Source organism: Dermacentor andersoni, chromosome 10 (genome assembly GCF_023375885.2).
Source record: "Dermacentor andersoni chromosome 10, qqDerAnde1_hic_scaffold, whole genome shotgun sequence".
NCBI classification, from domain to species: domain Eukaryota; kingdom Metazoa; phylum Arthropoda; class Arachnida; order Ixodida; family Ixodidae; genus Dermacentor; species Dermacentor andersoni.
In genome coordinates this window covers 123985269-124005789 of record NC_092823.1, presented here as the reverse complement: position 1 = coordinate 124005789, position 20521 = coordinate 123985269, and the positions used below count along the sequence as shown (strand labels likewise).

At 43.8% G+C, this 20521-nt stretch overlaps 1 protein-coding gene across 1 annotated transcript in view; it reads left to right on the top strand.

Moving 5' to 3' along the window:
- The window catches only part of LOC126544927 (serine/threonine-protein phosphatase 4 regulatory subunit 4-like), a 43952-nt gene that overhangs the window by 12605 nt on the left and 10826 nt on the right, over positions 1-20521 (top strand). The window contains exons 10-16 of the mRNA XM_050192475.3: positions 6770-6889; positions 8984-9163; positions 9706-9882; positions 13999-14098; positions 15060-15179; positions 17521-17648; positions 20219-20306. Coding sequence (XP_050048432.1) covers positions 6770-6889; positions 8984-9163; positions 9706-9882; positions 13999-14098; positions 15060-15179; positions 17521-17648; positions 20219-20306 — 913 coding nt within the window. The remainder of the gene's footprint in view (positions 1-6769; positions 6890-8983; positions 9164-9705; positions 9883-13998; positions 14099-15059; positions 15180-17520; positions 17649-20218; positions 20307-20521) is intronic.

Genomic DNA, 20521 nt, shown 5'->3' with positions numbered 1-20521 from the left:
AGTTGTGTTAGGCCTACAAGCCATGAAATCGACAATCGAATTGGGAATCAGCGGTGTCTAGTGAATCAATCTTTATAGCACACATTAGTTGAGAGAAAGCGATAGCCGCAGTCACTTCTCCTAGCGTTACCATGAATCAAGCCCAGTTTGGTGCTAAGTTAGAGTAATTGTTTCGATGGGTTCCGGCATGTTTTTGATGAAAAGCTTTTGGGGCAGCTTCTGAGGCTCCCACTAAATCAGTGAAATAATGTGATTGACGTAAAACCTAAATGCAAAAAGGGGGTACCAGCGAAATTCAAAGGACGTGCGCACTAGGAAAAGGCGTTAGACACAGACGGATGTGTCTTTTCATGTCTAATGCCTTTTTCTTGTGTGCGCGTCTTTTGTATTTCACTGGGATCCCCTTTTTCAAATTCATCATGCGCCAACTGGCCAAAGAGCTTGCACTAATGCACCCAAATGCAGTTGGCATCTCGCGCATGCACAATGGCTTCGACGCTATTTCTTTGGGGCCTCAAATGTTTGGGGCCTCTATTCTAAAACTCTCTATTATAAATTGGGAGTATATAGTACAGGAGCTTGTTCAAACGTTTACAAAAAGTGTCATAATGACATACTAACTGGGAAAGCGTACATTCCGAAGTCTCTGTATGTACTTGACATCTATGTAACACAGTGTGTGGCACAAATCACTGCAGTGCAGAAAAAGACATACATGATCGTTTTTGCAAGATGGGGACAGGAAACCGAAACGAAATTGAGCTGGTTTGTAATGCGGAAGTACAATGTTGCTAGAGCAAAACGTGGTGCTCACTTCACGCCGCCTGTAGTAGGGAACGGCAGCTCGTTTGGGGTATCGACTATTAAAAGTGTGCAGTACATTTCCAATGGCTCTATGCCTCACACGCTGTGAAACAGATAGGTGAAGATGCTTATCGCAGTATGTCGGCAGTGATAGCTGTGAATGCGGTGTGCAACACCTCTGGAGGAGATTTGCTGGTACCGGAATAAGAAACTGAGTACGCGCTGGCGTTGTCACGTGAGACAGGCGGGCAAGTATTGTGGTAAATCTGCTATGGCACACAGCTACTTTTCTTGATTGCACACTCCTCACACTTTTTCTTATTTAGACGGGATCTAGCAGCCAGAAAACGTATCATGCAGTTGCACTTTGGCAATGTACTGAATGTTGGTGCCGAAAGATAGTGCTTTCATGTAACGTATAAACTGGTGAAATAGAGTTGTAACTCCATTGGGTCATTTTGTTGTGTTCTCGATCGCAAACTATGGCACCGGGAAGCCGTACGTAATGGGATCATATCAGCAAGGTTCTACCGTACCATTGAAGCCGTCTTGGCAACGCTGTAGTGCTGGTGAATGCTTAATTTTCTTATTGACATTTATGTATCACCTAAGCAGACAATTCATACACCTAGTGGTTAGTGGATATGATACGAATCAAAGACAATGGCCTTTGAAATTTTCAGCGGGCAGTGGGCACTGCCTAATCCTAAAGTCGTGTTGAGTTTTGCTGGTTCTCAATGTTTTGGGCTCTGTGTCACTTTCGGAGAGCTTTAATGGCAGCATTTCTTTCCAGTTTCGATGTCAAAAAAACATGTATTTTTGCAAGCTTTTCAGGACTCATTCACTTGTGTTTCAAGTGAAAAATTTGGCACAGAGACTGCTCTAGATCCAAGGCCTCTGAAACCATGCCTTTTACGCTGTCCATAATTTTGTTGCAGCTGGCTTTTAAGGAACAGGAGGAAGATGATATTGATTCAACAGTGCATTGGTGTACAACATTCTAGTTGAGCTTAAGGTGATGGAGGTACATTGTATTTTAGGTAGGTTTTTATATTTATGAGCACAGATATCTGGTAGTTTGTTAGATTAACAAAATGGATGGCACTACATTGATGCTTCTTGTCACAATGGTGCCGTTTTAGCCTCTGTTGTTTGTGCAGTAAATCGTTGCATATTTTCGGTACATAGCCTTCACGAGAATCCAAACAGAAATGGTGGCCCTTGCGGTTTCAAATAATTCATTTATACTGTGTACGTTTCCTGTTTTTTTTTCTCTTGTCTTGCTGCTTTCCAAATGATCAGCGCTGCCGATGAAAACAAGCTGAAAAGGTAATCCCAAATTTGCTTACCTTTCTTTAAAATTATTTTTGAAGCTCTAAAGAAGTACTGATAGAACATTTTTATCTCATTTTTATTTAGCTTTTGGGCAGCTGTCAACCCAGTAATTGCCCGGTAGAGCCTCAATTCTCCTAGAGCACAACAAGTCATTAATCACATTGCATTGCCTTTTGGTGCAGTGTTTCTGGGCGCTGTGCCCAGCTCACTATCTTAGCACAGTGCTAGGAACACTTTCAGACATCTGTTGAGTCACTTGAAATCTTGTGGAGGGAATAGTATCACTGATAGCAGACAGTTTTTAGTTTAGCGTACACTAAACCATTGCACGCTATAATATAGCAGGTTGTTACTGCGCATGCACAGAACGCTAAACAACCCATAGCATATAGCGTACGCACGCTATTTCTCAAATTTAATCTTAGTGTCTTTGCGTGGTTTTGCGTAGTTTGCGCAAAACATGGCGGCAGTCCCAGCTGCCTGCTTTTAATTTAATTTGGCGTTGTTCTTGTAAAAGGAACTTCGTTCGTAGCAAATGTCTGTGTAAATGGCTTTTGCTTAGACTCGGGCTGCTTCGACGACAGAGTATTGTGGATAACCTTGCATAGTTTTCGAGATCGCTTCTCGTTTCGAACGAATCAAAGCCTAATGAAAGAAACATTTGAGATGTCAGCACCACCTATCGCTCCAGTTGGGAGATAGCTGCAACGATGGCATATGGCCTCTGAGATCCGAACATCTCGCAGGGCAGCTAAAACTGTAACAAATGTGTGCTGCTTAGCGTACGCTATACTATAGCGTATATCGTACGCTATATTTGCGTATGCTAAACTAAAACTATCTAGTGGTCGTTTGAGCATATCGCCCCTGAATTAATGTTTCATTGTCTTTATTTGTTTGTCTTGAAAACAGAGGGCCATTGGACCTCACAAAGGGGTGGATGAATAAAACATTGTTGCCATAATTTATGTCACAATAAGGAGTTTTAGCTTGCCTAGTATTCCGACAAATGCGGGTGATTTGGGCAGATTGCCTGATGAGCGTAAAGATGAGCGGATGGAGTGGTGCAGCCACCTGATGGCACAGAGCTCAACCGGACAAACGCAGTGCTAATATTGCAGTAACGAAATATATATTATACTTTGCTACTGGTACAAATTTGTGACAGCAATGTAGTCATGGAGATGATTATGTCACTTTTTAAAAGATTACACCAGCAGAGAAGAAGAATAGACGTGGCTCTGTGTTTGATAATGATGATGCTGTTTTTTTTGCATCCCCTTTGAAATGGGGTGGTGACAAATAGTAACATACGCTGCATCAGTTAATCAGGTAAGCTGTACATGTTTACATTCTGTCATATTTGTATACATCTCCTTAATCCTTTTTCTCATCCTCAAAACTTTCTCTTCCTCAAAGCTTGCCTGGTTAATTAAGCTTTGCATCATCAGACGGTGCCACTGACCAGATGCTTATGTTTGCGCCCCCGCTCATCCAGCAAACAGCCAGCACTTGCCGGAATACCAAGCGCACTAAATCTTTCTCTTGGCAATGTTATCAATAGCACATGGTTACACATTGGTTAGTAGTAAAAGGCACTACAGTGAAAAATAAAGATGGGGTGCAAACTTCGTCACTATCTGGCCCAGCGAGAAAGGCAAACAAATGAATCCATAATACACAGTGTAATACACATTAAAATATTTCGCAACAGAATACTACGAAATAGCTAACTAGAAAAACTCATTGCATAAATAACTAACATACAAAGTAGATAAAAACATTATAGTGTAGATAGAAGTTACCCTTTCTCTGCAAAGTACCCTACCATAGTCGATGATAGTTACACGATATGTTTGTTGCCGATATATTCTGCACATTTCTCAGCATGGTACACCGTTTTGTCTTGCCAGCTCATCGAAGCTTTGCTTACACCAATTCCCAAAGTAGGTGGAATCTACATGATTTTGATGCGATAGCATCAAATGGCCCATTGAGTGAAAAAGCCGGTGTCTGTAGCAGTGAAACAGCACACAAATTCCCACTGGCTGTCACACCACGTCACAAGCACACCGTGTCACGAGTGCGCCTCGATGGAGCAAAGTGGGAGAAATGGAACACCTGCTGCCGTGTTAGTGCGCCATATATTGCGTGGGGGGTGGGGGTGTATTGCTGCAATGCCACGTCAGCGGTGTGCTTCTTGCCCTCAACGTCTTGCTCTCGCAAGCCGGCTTGCAATCCGTATCAATCCGCTCTTTCTCATGTCTGCTGGGCTTAGCTGCTGCATGCGCCTGCCGGCCTTGGTGGCCACTGTTGGTGCCTAGGTCTCTCGTCATGCAGATTGGTGGCACCACAGGCTGCTGCTTGCGGGCTCAGGCAGCACTTACTGCTATGATACATTACCCGCAGCGCATAACTTGAAAGAACACTCAGCGGCGTTCAATTGGACATTAGTGCTTCCGCATTCACAGCTCATATGAAGTGCTTAGGTGTCCTCTGTTTCTTTTTTTCTACTTTGAAAGCAATTATATGGCGACAGTGGTGTTGTCTACTGCTTACTTTTTGCAGGGGTGTGCGAATATAAAAATTTCGCGTACAAATTGAATACGAATGCATATTCGAGTATCAAATGTAATATCGGATAATGACATGCACATATTGACAAGTTGAATTAATTTGCTATTTTGTAACATTGCAATTACATTGTCAATGTTAAAAAACTACACTAGTAAGCCATTATACTAAAACATGTATTCGGCCCATATTAACTTGGAGAATTTAGTAATTCCCACTAGCTGTCCTCGCCAGCCTGTGCCTTAATAAATGGCACCAAATGACCGTAAGATCGGAGGCATTTGACCCTGTACCAGTCATCACTCATAGCACTTGCTGTTAAGCAGTAAGCTCAATATTGGGGATGGCACTGCAAAAAAAAAATAGATTGAAACAAATGCACTGAACCGTGTTTTCTCCAGCACAGCCAGCAATATATTCGATTTGATTTGAATATTTTTATCTCCAACTGGATATTCGAACGTTGTCAGATGTCTGTTTTTCAAATCGAATATGAATATAAAAATATAATATTCAATAATACTTGAACTTTTAAAATATTCGCACACCCCTACTTCTCTGTCTGTCTTGCATTTTTCAGCAATGAGGCTGTAATTCCAGTTATAAAGCTTGTTTTAAGTTAAAGGCCATTTTCTATGCACTGGCGCATGGGGATTGTGCTGCTGGAAGGCATTTCGGTGTTGATGAAGTTTGCGTGCATTACTGGCAGAAGCAGTACGACAAGCTGCTCGCTTGGAATCACACCTGTCACACCTTTTGTGAGCCAAGGACCAGAAAGCTGTAACTGTTTGCAAATGGTAGACGTGCATATTTAGTGGAAAGCTAAGTTATCCGGCATTTTTTTTTTTGCCTTTGCCATTTCACTTTTCAACTTTTGCTCTTTCAAGAAAGTTCCTATAACATTTACCCCGCAAATTAAGCCCCCTCCCCCGACTTTGCATAATTTTTTTAAAGGGTTTTCATCATGCGAGAAAAGGCAGTTTCTTTTTTCACATCCGACGCAGTGCTCCATTTGGCACGCATTTAGAACTCGTCATGTAAAAGGTGCCGTAGTTCATTATTTGGGATGCTCTTGAGGAATCGAAGCTTTCTGCCATAATTATAGAGTCGATAGCTACCCCCCAAAAAAGCAAGAAGTGCTGTACCCAAAATTTTCATGTTGCTGCTCCTCTAAACCCCACAGGCTTGTTTCACTCAAAAGGACTTTCAGAGGGCCTAGTTCATGCGTATATGACATTATTTAGGAGGAAAAAGAAACGTTAAAAAAAACGCACACAGACACGGCATGAAAGAAATTGGTAGGCAAAGGTCAAGTGCTTGTCCCATGTCTATCTTCTTTTCTGCCATGTCTGTATTTTTTCACGCTGTTATATCTTGTTTTACTCGTTATAGAAAAATTGGGAAGCTTTGTATGCCTCATATTACAGCACCTCTAAAAATGTCTTACTCCTCTGCCGTGGTTGCTCAGTGGCTATGGTGTTAGGCTGCTGAGCATGAGGTTGCGGGATCAAATGCTAGCCACGGCAGCCGCATTTCGATGGGGGTGAAATGCGAAAACACCAGTGTACCTAGATTTAGGTGCACGTTAGAGAAGCCCAGGTGGTCTAAATCTCCGGAGTCCTCCACTACGACATGCCTCATAATCAGAAAGTGGTTTTGGCATGTAAAACCCCATAATTTAATATGTCTTGCTCCATGCTGAAGACCCACTTTTGGCCACAAGATTTGTGTCTGAGTTAACCTGCTGCAGTGGCTATGGCGTTACGTTATGAATCACAAGGCCACAAGATCAATTCCTGGCCACACCATATATCGTTGGGGACAAATTGCAAGAATGTTCGTTTACAGATTTCAGTGCTCGTTAGAGAACCTCTGTTCGTCAAAATTAAATCAGAGCCCACCCAGTGCGTCATCCTTCATAATGCACACTGTGCTGTCGTAGGGGGACAAATGCAGCACTCTAATTAAATAATTTTAAATAAACAATGAATGAGAATGTGCAGCATATAGCATTTTGACTTATCAGCAGGCCACTGCATTCTTTTTGTGTTTTTAGGACCTGGTGCAGTTCGTTACTGCAGAATCATTCGAGGCCAAGCTTCTACCCGTGTGGAAGAGGTTGTGTGCCGACCCAGACCCATCAGTGCGCTCTGTCATAGCTGGTGCAGTCATTCAGGTATGGTCTGTGTGATTGACTCACCTGCGCCATTTTGGACTATTAGCTTCTACCTGCTGTTAGTGACTGCAGTGCATTAAAAATAAAAAACATCCACTTATCAGAACATCCCGCTTACACAGCTTTAGAAGTCGGTTAGCATGGCTTTGGTTACAGCCTTAAAGCTCAGTTGGTATTTTTTTGGTTACAGCCTTAAAGCTCAGTTGGTATTTTTTTGGTTACAGCCTTAGAGCTCAGTTGGCATGGCTTTGGTTATAGCCTTAAAGCTCAGTTGGCATGACTTTGGTTACAGCCTTAGGGTTCAGCTGGCATGGCTTTAGTTACAGCCTTAAAGCTCCATTGGCATGGCTTTGGTTAAAGCTTTAGAGGTCAGTTGGGTTGGCTTGATTATAGCCTTAGAGCTCAGTTGGCATGGCTTTGGTTCCAGCATTAGGGTTACAGCCTTGGAATTCAGTTGTCGTGGATTTGGTTACAGCCTTAGAGTTCAGTGAGCATCACTTTGTTTACAGCCTTCGGGTTACAGTTTTAGAGCTCAGTTGGCATGGCTTTGGTTGCAGCCTTGATTTTTGCAACAGAAATGTTAAGGGGAGTTACACAACGGTTGCTGTGTGGCTGCATTGCCGTGCGGCAGTATGATTTGGGTCGAATGTCAGCCAGAGAACAGCCAGTAACACAGCCTGCATCCAGCCCCAAAATGACCACATGACCAGGTCATCGGAATGTGCAATGGGGCGCAGGTGTCAGCTGATCCAGCACAGTAAACAGGAGCGCACATCAGAAAAGCGCAGATATATGGCATCTTGGGCTGAGTCGCTCTGGCGCTGTGGCAGTGGAGTACGAATTACGTAATGCACTTCTCAAGTTTCACATTCGCTAAGTGCCAGATGAATGTACGCACCTGCCCTCTGCGAGAGACATGCCAAATTTGCAGTTCAGTAGATCACAATTTGCAGGAGCCAGTCACTTGCACATGCCATGATTCACATCAAGATTAATAAGTTCAAGTTTTGATGCCCAGTGCTTGAAATGCGAACCGGCAAATGATTCCTGTCATTTGAATGGTTCTTGGGGAACTGCAATGAGGTTTGAACTGTGCATTCAGCACCTTGCATGTTCTAAAGTGCCGTCGAAACTGAAAACAAACAATAAAAATCAGTGTTGCAGTATCATACACACAACCTGATGCGTTCCTTGTTCCTACTCATCATTGTAAAGCACCACATTTGTGACAAAATTGTCCATCTTTGTTGGCTGCTCTTGTTGGTGCTCCTGGTTAGCGGTGATGATCAGTTGCATCAACTTTGCTGTCTGATGAGCTGCTGGATTCTGGCAGGAAAAGCAACTTTGTGCAAGACACAGCTTCCGTGGTAACCTTGCCTGCTACAAAGTCATGTCAGAACGGAACAGCCCGCTATTTTTGTCTTCGGCTGGCGCGTGCTACATGATAGGATTGTACGGCACTCCACCGTTGATCTCCAAGGTGCCATACACTCATGTTGTGCTCACCCCAGCCGAATATTTGACACCACACACATGGAGCCCAAACAAACATGTGCCACCATGTGAGTTTATGAAAATGCCACAAGTGCCATCGGCCGAAGATGCCAATAGTGAGGCATTTGAAAAAAAGCTCACGACTGCAAAAGAAATGTAGCAGATATTGTGAAGCATTTCCTAAGTTTTGGGTAGACTTTGGGCAGTGACAAAATAGACCCCTGACTTTCAAAGGGTGCGAGAACTCTCTTGTACAGCTTTGCTGTCTTTGATGTATAAGTTGCCTGCATTTACGTACATCTGCGAAGGTTTAAGATTTCTTTTTTCCTGCCCTCCTTCTTTTAGGTTCTTCCTGTCCCTCATTCCTCATTGCATTTGCGTATGATGCCTTGCATATGTAGCTGCATTTGTGCGTCTTCACACCCAATATCAGGGTGAGAACAACCAAATCAAACTGCTGAAGTACAGCTTTGCATTCTTGCCCTGTCATTTCCTTTCGTGAACAAACATCAAATGACTTTTACAATGCTCAGGAGCCTCTGCCTGTTATTTGCTTTTGGATGAAGCGAAACACAATTGGCAACCAACGGAGGCACGCAGGTGGTGAACGCAATAAGGGGCCACGGCATCGTAGGATGGCCACACCTCTTGCTGCCTGAGACTTGCAAGCTACTCACGGAGGGTCTCCTGGCGGAGAGTCTGTCGGGTCTGGTGCAGGCCTTGCTGGAATCTCGTGACCACTGTTGTCCTGGTTGTCGGGGCTGTGACAGGTGCTGCACGGTAAGTGTCCGTGTTGTCCATAAAATCCGGCCACAATAGCCCGTTGGCTATGGTGTTGTGCCGTTGAGCTCAAGGTCGCAGGTTCGATCCCGGCTGCGGCAGCTGCATTTTCACGGGGACAGAATGCAAAAGCGATTGTGTACTTACTAGATTTAGGGTGCACGGTTGCAGAACCCCAGGTAGTGAAAATTCAGAGCCTCCCCACTACAGTGTGCCTCATAATGAGATCGTGGTTTTGGCATGTAAAATTGTGAACATTCTTTTTACCTGTGGTTTCTCTTTTTTTTTTTTTTTGTAGAATGTCTGTTGCACCTGACCGCTGTCCGATGTATAGGTGGTGAGAACCTGGATTGGCGGATTGTCACTTTTACTTCTCACGTTCAATGCTCTGCACTAATGAAAACAAATTATTGCATTATTGTTGTCTTTGTATGATGAGTACTGAATGTAACTAAGTTATTTTCGTGTTTATTGTGACAAGGTGTCATTGTAGTAGCAGTGTTGTCGAATAAAGTCATTCTTTATTCCATGTGATATCGCAGGAAGAACAGCTTGTGGAGCTGGTCTCTGCTGCCGAGGCATGCATTGCACGAGTGGGCCTCAAGTGGCGTCGTGAGGTGGCTATTTGGAGCGCTCTCGGTTGCTTCACTGGCTCGCTGCTTCAGACTTCTCTGGAAGAACGTATCACTCAGCGCCTGCTCCGGCGGACTCAGGCTTCCGTGAGTGTTTTTTCGGTTCTGCAGCATCTTTTCTTTTTATTGTGGACAGCAGTTATTGAGTGCTGACTGTACGATCACGTTTGTTTGTTTGTCATGGTTTAGGTTCAGGAACAATGGAGGTAACATGAAACAAAGGAACGACAGCAGACTTCAACGACTCAGTCAGCTGGGAACTCATTTACTGTGATGCTACTTATCCCTCTGACTCTTGCTGACAGGGATTCTCGTGCAAGATCTCTGCAATCCTGTGTTAGCTCCCCCAGCTGTATATGCAAATTAAACCTTGATATAGTAAAGGCAGTAAAATCAGCACTTCGTTATATGAAAACTTTGTTATGTTGTAATTCGACCTTTTTGTGCAGATGAGTATAGTTGCCCATGGGTTGATAGGAAAAAATTCCTTCTTTAAATTTGAGTGTCGGTGACCAAAGATATAGTTTCAAGCCATGTCGACGATATCTTCACATCAGCAGTGTGAAGTGAAGCCTGCAATGCATTTGTGTCCACTCCATCATTACGACTGATAGTGGTGTCCGCAGTGGGATGACGATGTCATAAAAAGCATGGACAGGACTGAACGCTTTGTCTCCCTCTCTCTTCAACAAGTCTGCAAAACTTCATATTAAGCAACCTCCAGCACTAAGCATGCGGGAAGGCACTGCACATGAAGCCACGGCCATCTTGACTTATTGCAGCCATTGCACCCATTGCATTACCTTTGCACCCATTGCAGATTACCTTCTAAGATAGGGCATGTGGGCCGCATATGCACTGAGCTGTACTGACAGCCATGAACAGCCACGCTAGAAGAGGAGATGTGCGCTTACTTGCCCCCCTCCACTCCCCGCGCCCCTCTAGCACGCGCTTAATCACGTTACTGTGAGCTCCTCCCCCCTCTCCCCCCTTTTGCATGGGAAAATGGCCTGCATCAAGCCACCATTCTCGGCGCGCTCTTTCACTCCTTCCCTCACGCCAAGATCACTAGCCAATGGAGTGCTATAGGATCTTATCGCACTTGGACTTTATATACAGAACATGACGACGAGAGGGGCTTCGTTCTCTGCTTTTGTGGCTGCTCTCAGTCACAGAGCACGTGATTTGAGAGGTCTGTTTGCAAGCTCAAATTACATATGGCTACAACTGCGAATGCGGCAGGTATATTCGCGGTGGCAATGAAATATGTAGCTATATATTGAAATTGTGTACATATGAACACAGTTTCTTATATTAAGGTTCTTACATGATGTTCCCTGGTGTTGGAATCTCAGCGCTGAAGCCCGTTGTTGCAAATGGGTCGCAAGCCCCAAGGGTAGCGTTGGCCTGGCGGCCTGGGGCACAACTGGAAGCATCCGAAGGTCCTGGCAAAGCATGAGTCGACTGGTAACAGAACAACTTGTTTATTCTAGCATCGCAAAAGAGCGGGCGGTCAGGTCGACCGAAGTGGAGAGACGGGAGAGCACGTTACTCAACAGCAGAAATCGGAGCCTCTCTCGGCGTCCGGGGGCAGCTGCTTTTATACTGTCGCAGTTGAGGGGAAGGAGGAACGTCTTGGGAAGAGGCCACGTGACTGCGGGGCACGGACACGCTGAGAGACACGTTGGGACGAGTGTAGTGACGCATCCGCCGGGCCGGTGCCGGTCAGACCTCCTCGCTTCACACTTGGGGAGCTCCCCTCCCCGGCTGCCGCGCTTTGACAAGCGTGGGCACCAACATGCACACACACACACACGCACACACGAAGACACGTGGCATTGAAACACGCCTGGACGCGCTTGGCAGGGAGGCGTTGCGGCGGCGTCGAACGGGCCAAAATGTCCGCCACTTTGAACGAAGCCCCGGCGTCCGTTGCATCCGCGCCGGCTATACCGCGCGTCGTAGGCGAAACGTAACACTGGACAAGAAGTTATGAAAAGTTGTACTTCAGTATATCAAGAATTTCGTTATATTGAAATTCGTTATATCAAGATTTAACTGTACGACGACAAGGCAACAACAACAGCAGTGGCCTCATGATGATGGTGACAACAACAGTGTGATGATGGCGCATTGATTCAGTGACAACAGTGGCATGAAGTCGTCTGTGATGCTGAGAACAACGATGATGTGGGGCAATGACGTAGGTGCCGTTGCAGTAAAATGTTGCATGTGGTATTTGTATCGTATAGTAAACAATAAATGGATGAGGGCAAAAGTGCAAATGTTGCGATGAAACAGAACCGGGTGGATGGACACAGCTAACTCTGTTCCGGGCTTTCAACTGCTTTCACAGAAAAAAAATTCAGAAATTTCAACTGAAAGGCAGTACTGAAATGTCTGACTTTTTATTTTCCTTTTTTGTATTAGTACTATTATTTTTTGCACTGCAGCAGCGCTGCTGTCTCCTGCTTATGCATTTTCTTGCTTGCAAGGACCCTGTTCTTATTTAAAAAAAAAATCATTTGAAACTTTGAAGCAGTTGTCTATAACTATGGCTTGACATGTGGCTGACTAAATGCAAGCATTTAGACAGAAAAGAAAAATGAAGCCCCGCAAATTAACCACGTGAAAAGTGCTGCAGCTTGTTCCTCTTTCTGTGCCCTTCTTGCTTTTGTTGTGTAATACCAGTATGCTGTTGAGGCCATTGCTCATTGTCATTTGCTTGACTTCTTCCTTTTCTTGGTTGGGCTTTTTCTTAGATGTGTGACTTGTAAGGTAGGCATCTGTTTGCTTGCCTGCTTGTTTTTCTTCACCCTGTTGTGATATAGTAGCGATGGCAAAGAGCGAGACATACTGTTCATGGTATGTGCTAAAAATCTAACTCTTTATTGGGCAGACTTGTGTCGAGAAGGACAAGCAATGCTGGGATCATGATAGCGGCAAGCGTTGTTATAAGTTGACGAATCTGAATTTGCAGGTCAAGTCCGTCTGTCAGTTTTACATGTCTCACCGTGCCTTCTAGAGTAATCATTGTGCTCATGTACAGCCTCTGTGATAAATGCGCAGGCTACTACACGGCCACTCCTGGAAGGGGTGCACCCTAATTGCCAGCGTGTGCTTAGGCCGAGGTTTCTTTAGGGTAAGGCCATCGAAAACCCATAGATGAATGAGTTGTGCCATACTCTGAATAGTAAGCACACCATTCGCTTTTACCACTTGTCCTGCACATCTCTGCTCACCGGTGGCGTTTGTCTTGGCGCCTGATCGAAAGGCTGTCGCTCCAGCGGTGCTGGCATTTGAGCTCCACAAACGTTTAACGTCTGGACTGCCAGACGACCAGAGTTCCACATTTCTACGACTACCAACCGCAGTGCGCGGGTGCGGCCGTAACATAGTAGTACATCACGTACTGGAAGCACAAAGGTGCGCATATAATGTGTGATTTGATTTGACACAACTTTTCGTTCTCAAGTTGTAGGTGTAATATGCGAAGTAGTGTATTTATTAGAATACAAGGTGAGGCTTTTTTCCCAGAACCCTCGGGCTCGAATTCACCCCTTGCCTTATATGTGGGGCTTGCAAGATTCACTTACCGTTTCAACATGGTGGCTGCTGAGCCACATTTCCACCAATGCAGACTTGAGACGGCCGTGCGAATTCTAGCAACTAATAAACCATAGCAGGCCAGGCAGTATCGTGCTTTGGTGCATATAACCCGCCCTAGAATTCGAAAAGTTTATCAGTAAAGGTAGAGTGCGGGTTATTGGAAGTTTTGCATTGAGGTGTGGCTTCACGGCATAGCGGCGACTTCTGCCATAAAGTCACACCGTAAGGTGAAATTTGCACCGCGGTGAAGTCACACCTCAAGGTGGAATTCGCATATGACCCACGCCAGTATCTCGGGCAATCCCCACTTAGTCTGAATAATTAATTGGCTATTCTATATCGCCTTATATTAGTGTGCATACTTGAGTTCTTCTCGAGTGCCCCAATTGCACTCTCACCTTATAATCGTGACTGCCTTATGATCGAATGAGTGCAGTAGCAATTCCATAGAAAGTGTCGCAGACCAACAACAACTGCTTTTCAAAATGTGACGAGCGAGACTCCTATGAGCAGACTACTTGCGTAGCTTCCACATCATTGCTTGTTACCTGCAAGATGGAGTATAGTGGGCATGACTCGGCTGGAACTACACAGGGACCGCTACCATGTCGACTGGCTGCTGTCCAGAGTCTAGTGGCTTTCCTGCGGCGCGGCACCAGCGGTCAAGAGCAACTCCTCGCAGACATCACTCGAGGTACGGCGTTCACTCCTTAACCCCTTAACTGCCAGTTATGAGTTAACTCGTTGACACAACCAAAGTCCTTTGGGGCCGATAACGAGTTAATCCCTCGTGAATAATCTGCAGTTTTTGCACATGTGTATAGTGTGTGCAGTTTCTTGTAATGTTGACAGATAAATAAGACACAATGACATTTGATATATTTCTTTTTCAGCAAGACCACTAAATGCAATGGTCATTCCTACTATCATACTCTCTTTAAAAAGAATCAGCATGAAATATGCAGGTCTAAAAACACTCCACTCTTCTAAAATTTTTTTTCAAAATTTTTCACAGCAGTTAAGGGTTTAATGACCAACTGCAATGAAATCTTGGGCCATGTAGAACACCTAGTTTCATTGAGAATAAAGCAGCCTGCACGCAAGTTTCATTATTTGAAATACAAATGCATGCGTGATGAAAAGCTCATAAAAGTCATTGCTGGTAATCCAGAAAAAAAAAAAAAACAGTGTATTTTCTAGGACATTTTATTGATGGATATTTCGAAAGTGATATGATACTAATCTTAGGACTTCAGTTAAGTGTACCTAACTTTGCTACAACCTGACTTCCAATTTCATAGCTGTAAAATGTGCTGTAACATGAATAATTAGAAAGTTAGTGAATCTTTTGATCAGATTCCTGGACATTGCGATTTGTCATGCGAGTAATGGGCACCTCTTCTGGACACCTGAACAGGCCGAATTGTTGTGTACGCTTCATGCGATTTTGAAGTATCTGTTCGAACTAAAGAATAAGGCAGGTGTTATATCTGTTTTGTGCAGTATGAAACAGGAATGAAATCCTGTAACCCGATGAAAAAAATAAAAGTATTCTTGTTCTAAGAGAGAGCTATTCATCAAGCGTGCCTTAGGTTTTTCTCACAACCTACCCTTTGACAATGACGTCTCATTGTCATTGTCGTGTCTGTGTGCAGACTTGGCAGAGGGGCGGAGCTGTCGCAGTCGACTCATGTTCGTGCACCTCTGTGCCCACGTCCAGGACAGTCGACTACTAACGCAGTGGCAGCTGTTGCAACACCTCCACCGACTGGCCGGTGAGGAAGAGTGTGTGTCCATGTGGCGTGGGACAACACCGCACTTAAGGTCCAAGTGCCATGAAATATTATACCACGTAAAAAGCCTGGTTTTAGATAATCTCGATGCAGAACAACGTCCATGCAAAACTTTACATTTGAAGCATGAGTAGATACTTCACAGAAAGCTTAATAAATATATATTTTTCATACCGGAACTGAAAGAAAACAGAGCCGTTACTGATTGCCGGAACTGGCGCATGACCCATAATGCGTAAACTCCGCGTGATCGCTAAATTAGGCGGTGCACATGGTACGCCAAAGAATCTTGGAGGCAACGGGCTGGGATTTGTCATATCCACTAATTACCAGTTGCACTCGTTATCGGCTTCGGGGCTAATTAAAGGTTGGTAATGTATGAAAATTAGACAATTGCCAGCTCTGCAGCTTTGCCAAGATTGCTTTAATAGTATACGCTGCTTGGTTATATCGAATTTAGGCTAAGTGAAATTTCTTTGCTTTTGGCTTTTAGCTCAAATGTGGATGAACTCTTCCTGTTCTATATTTCTTATCTCTTATTGTTGCAGAGCGCTATCGAATTGGTGCAGTTATGTGTGCCGTATGTGTTGCACTTCTCTGTGTCATAAGCCTGTCATCAACATTTTTCCCTCGGCAAGCACAACATCATACATCACTTTTGTCCTCAGGGTGCAGGCAAGTAACACCTACAGGGAATGTGACTCCACTTGTATATGTGCAGTATTTTCTTCCTATATTCAAAAGTGTTTTAAGGCCCCTTTAAATATATTTATGTATGTGTCGCACTTCTCTGTGCCATGCACCTCTGGCCAACATTCTTCTCTTGGCAAGAGCAGAATCATACATTGCCTTTGTCCTCGGGAGTGTAGGCAGCTAAAAGCTGCATGGAATAAGACTCCACTTCTGTATGTGCACCATTTGCTTACTATATTCTAAAAGTGTTTCAAGGCCCCTTTAAATGTATTTAGATATGTGTCACACTTCTCTGTGTTGTACATCTCTGGCCAGCATTCTTCTCTTGGCAAGAGCAGAATCATACATTGCCTTTCTCCTCTGGAATTAAGCAGCTAAAAGCTACAGGGAATGACTCCACTTCTATATGTGCACCATTTGCTTACTATGTTCGAAAAGTGTTTCAAGACCCCTTTAAATGTATTTAGAGATGTGTCATACTTCTCTGTGTTGTACACCTCTGGCCAACATTCTTCTCTTGGCAAGAGCAGAATCATACATTGCCTTTGTCCTCGGGAGTGTAGGCAGCTAAAAGCTACAGGGAATAAGACTCCACTTCTGTATGTGCACCATTTGCTTATTATGTTCGAAAAGTCTTTCAAGGCCACTTTAAATGTATTTAGATATGTGTCACACTTCTCAGTGTTGTACACCTCTGGCCAACATTCTTCTCTTGGCAAGAGCAGAATCATACATTGCCTTTGTCCTCGGGAGTGTAGGCAGCTAAAAGCCACAGGGAATAAGACTCCACTTCTGTATGTGCACCATTTGCTTACTATGTTCGAAGTGTTTCAAGGCCCCTTTAAATGTATTTAGATATGTGCCACACTTCTCTGTGTTGTGCACCTCTGGCCAACATTCTTCTCTTGGCAAGAGCAGAATCATACATTGCCTTTGTCCTCGGGAGTGTAGGCAGCTTAAAGCTACAGGGAATGACTCCACTTCTGTATGTGCACCATTTGCTTACTATGTTCGAAAAGTGTTTCAAAGCCCCTTTAAATGTATTTAGATATGTGTCACACTTCTCTGTGTTGTGCACCTCTGGCCAACATTCTTCTCTTGGCAAGAGCAGAATCATACATTGCCGTTGTTCTCGAGAGTGTGGGCAGCTAAAAGCTACAGGGAATAAGACTCCACTTCTGTATGTGCATCATTTGCTTACTATGTTGAAAAAGTGTTTCAAGGCCCCTTTAAATGTATTTAGATATGTGTCGTACTTTGTGCCATACTCCTTTTGTCAACATTCTTCCCTCAGCAAGCATAGCATCATACATCACCTTCGTCCTCGTGGTTCAGGCAGGTGACAGTTACTGAGGATGAGGCTTTGTTCGTGTATTTGCTGCTGCTGCTACCTTGCCAACTTAAGCAAGTTTTACATCATTTAGATTCTAATGTTAATCTTTGTTTTTTTTCTTGTTCACTGTAAGCTCAGTACTAATGAAATACGAGCTACATCCCGACTTTACACATTGTTTAGTGAGTTTTCTGATTCTGAAGTTTGCTGGATGAACAGCAAGCTCTTGCAGGGACACCTTTGCGACCACTTTCTGATCCTTTCGCGATGCTACATTGCCGTTTTTGTAAACTGCAGCTGAGGATTCGGTGGAGAGCATACGACGTCAGGCAGGCCGCTGCCTCGAGCAACTGGAACCTCAATCGAAGGCCGAGCAGCAGTCAACGACCTCGAGGACTCGCCCGGCCACTACTAGGAGGCTCAAGGTGAGAGGAGCTATGCTGTGCTCTGAAAGTGCGCGCAGTAGAACCTTTCATTGATATGCTTTAAAGGTACACTGAAGAAGAAACACTAAATCTGTTTTGATCGACAAAGTAATCTTTGAAAACTGGTTTCTGTTAATTTCCCAACAATAGGTACATTATCAGAAGATAAAATGGAGGTCAAATTGCAGTGTTCTTTTAATTTTGGGCTGAAACTTCAGCGCCGCTACGTCAGTGTGACGTCACAAATTTCAAAGTATTTTTTCCTATGTGAGCATCATTGGCTCAGCAAAAGTTTGCGAAACTTGCCAAGTACAATCATTATCTTGTTTAGAATACAGTGCAGCCCATTTTTACCGTTAAACAATCAACTAGGCCTTAACAGATGAAATCAAAATCCGGGACGTGACGGCAAGCTGGCGCGGGAACATAAAGGTGGTGTCACTACTTGTTTTAAAGCAAATATCTTTACAGCATTTTTGGCCATTGTCATGGCTGGTTGAAAGTCAGACTCCAAGGAAAACACTCATTTGCTTGCTTGCTCGTTCTTTCTTTCTTTCAATCGCTCACTCATTTGTTTGGGCTATTCACTTACATTTACAATCATGATCACTGATTTCTACACAGTTTCTTGTTTACGCTGCTTGCTCTCAGTAAGAGTGGCCTGTTTGGTATTGTAGAAGGGTAACTTGCTAATACAGCTGAAATTTTATTGGTAGTGTACCTTTACTGTAATGCCATGTCATTAAACAGGACAGTCACTGGTATTCGATGGTGTCGTTGACCTGAAGTTCGCTGAGCCCCCCCCCGTTGGTTTCCCACTAACATTTTACATCGCCACATACCCTACCGTTGTTGCGCTACCAGTCAGAGGCAGTTTTAAAGTTTTGTGATGAAATCTTAGTGCTGGTGCATCAGTCTTATGCGACAAATTTTTAAGTACTTTCACATGTTCTGCTCTTTTCAGCACAGGAAAAGTGCTCGAAACTTCCTAGGTTGGGCCTTTGATTTCTTTATACTAGCACAATGCAGTCCTTCTTTACTAATAAGAAATTAAGTAAAGCTGAGTAAATTCTGTTTGCATCACTGACATCACATTACATTGTTGAGCATACTTAGGGGGGGGGGGGGGGTGTCACCACCAAGCTTTTGTTTTTGTGTTTTTTTCCCCTCTTGCTTGGCAATCCTCCTCCTTTCATTGTAAGACTGGCCGTTTCCCTATTGCAGATTTCTCTATAGTGCTACTTTAAGAGGAAGCTTTACATTAGGAGCTCCTGTCTAAATGCTTGGGATCGGAGAAACCCTTTTGCTCAGTATCTACTATGCCGAATTTGATGAGGTGTGTTACATAAAAAAAAATTCAACCTACCAACTGTAGGTAGTGAATACAGTAGACTTTCGTTAATTCAGCTCCGGTTAATTCGATTTTTCGGCTAATTCGATCCCGACCAGCGGTCCTGTTCGGCACCCATACATTTATATGGGCCCGAACGTCTGTTATTTCTATCTCAAAATTGGCCTTCGCTGGATTATTCAAACTTGATTGGTCAGTTTCGGATGTGTTGTAAGACTTAATTGCATGCGCAGTATATACGTTACATACGTTTCTTAATTATGCGTGCATAGACGTGCTGTGTACAGAGAAGTGGAGAAAAACCATCTCTGTTTTTGATAAGCTGAAAAAAAAACTCAGAAAGTCAGGGGGACGTTTAAAGTGATCAAAAGAGCAGGGGGTCTGTCTAAAGCCAAGAACTGCCGATCACTAAACATATTAGGCGTCTCAATGCTTGTACTTTCACTAAAGACAGCACGTGCTTGTGTAAACTAGGCGACACGTACCATATCCTGTAACATTGACACCTGTCTCTACTTTGTATGCTTCACCGCGCGACATGGATGTATTGCGGTGAAGTTACCTTTAACGGAAAGGACTGCCAAGTGAATTAATGGCTTGTTTCGACGTATTTTTCTGCCTTTTTTGTTTAATTCAACCCACCAGATAATTCTAGCAGTTTTTTCAGTCCCGTCAGGGTGGAAGTAATTCTATAACGCACTTATTGAGACATCTGAAGCTGACAAAATTACTGTACTATTTGTTGATGTGTATGTAGGGGTGGCCATTGCCTAATCTTCGTATTAGCAGTCTTTAAATAGTGCCTAAACAGATGACGCGTTAACCTGGTGGTTAGTAGATATGGTGAAAGTCTCAGCACGTCGCCTGTGAGATCTTTCAATGCTCTGCGAACAGCCGTGGATGCCTTTTAATCTCAAGGGTCATGCCGAGAAGCTGCGTTTTCTCAGTCATGTATCGCTTCCGCTGAGTGCAACAGCGGTGTTTTCTTTCCTTTTTTTTCAGTTTCAGTATGGAAAACGTCTACTTTTCCAACCTTTTCCTGGTGCATCCACTCGTATTTTAAATGTAAAATTTAGTCTAATTTGGCACTGAGATTGCTCTTCACCTGCATATCTGAAGCTAGGCTTTTTGTGTGGCCTAAAATCTTGTTCACTTGGCTTAATACAGTGGTTTTGTTGGTGCTCTTCAGTGCTTTTTATGTAACATCCTGTGTTCACAGGCCATGGCTCTCTGCGTTCTCAAGGGTTCGTCATTGGAGCATCATTCCTCTTCAAAAGTACCAGTTAGCGCACGCCATTGGCCAATGGGTGAGTTAGACATGAAGCTCCATGTTTTCTTTAAATGGAGATAAAGTGTTGAATGAGCGTGAAAAGATGCACTGACCAAAAAAAAACTACAAATTTAATCACGTTTCAGCTCCCAATACGGGAGCCTTGTTCACAATAGAACCCATAACAGAGATACAACATATTTAAGTACATTTCAGTATGTGACACAAGTAGTGAGTGTGCGCCTTGTACCA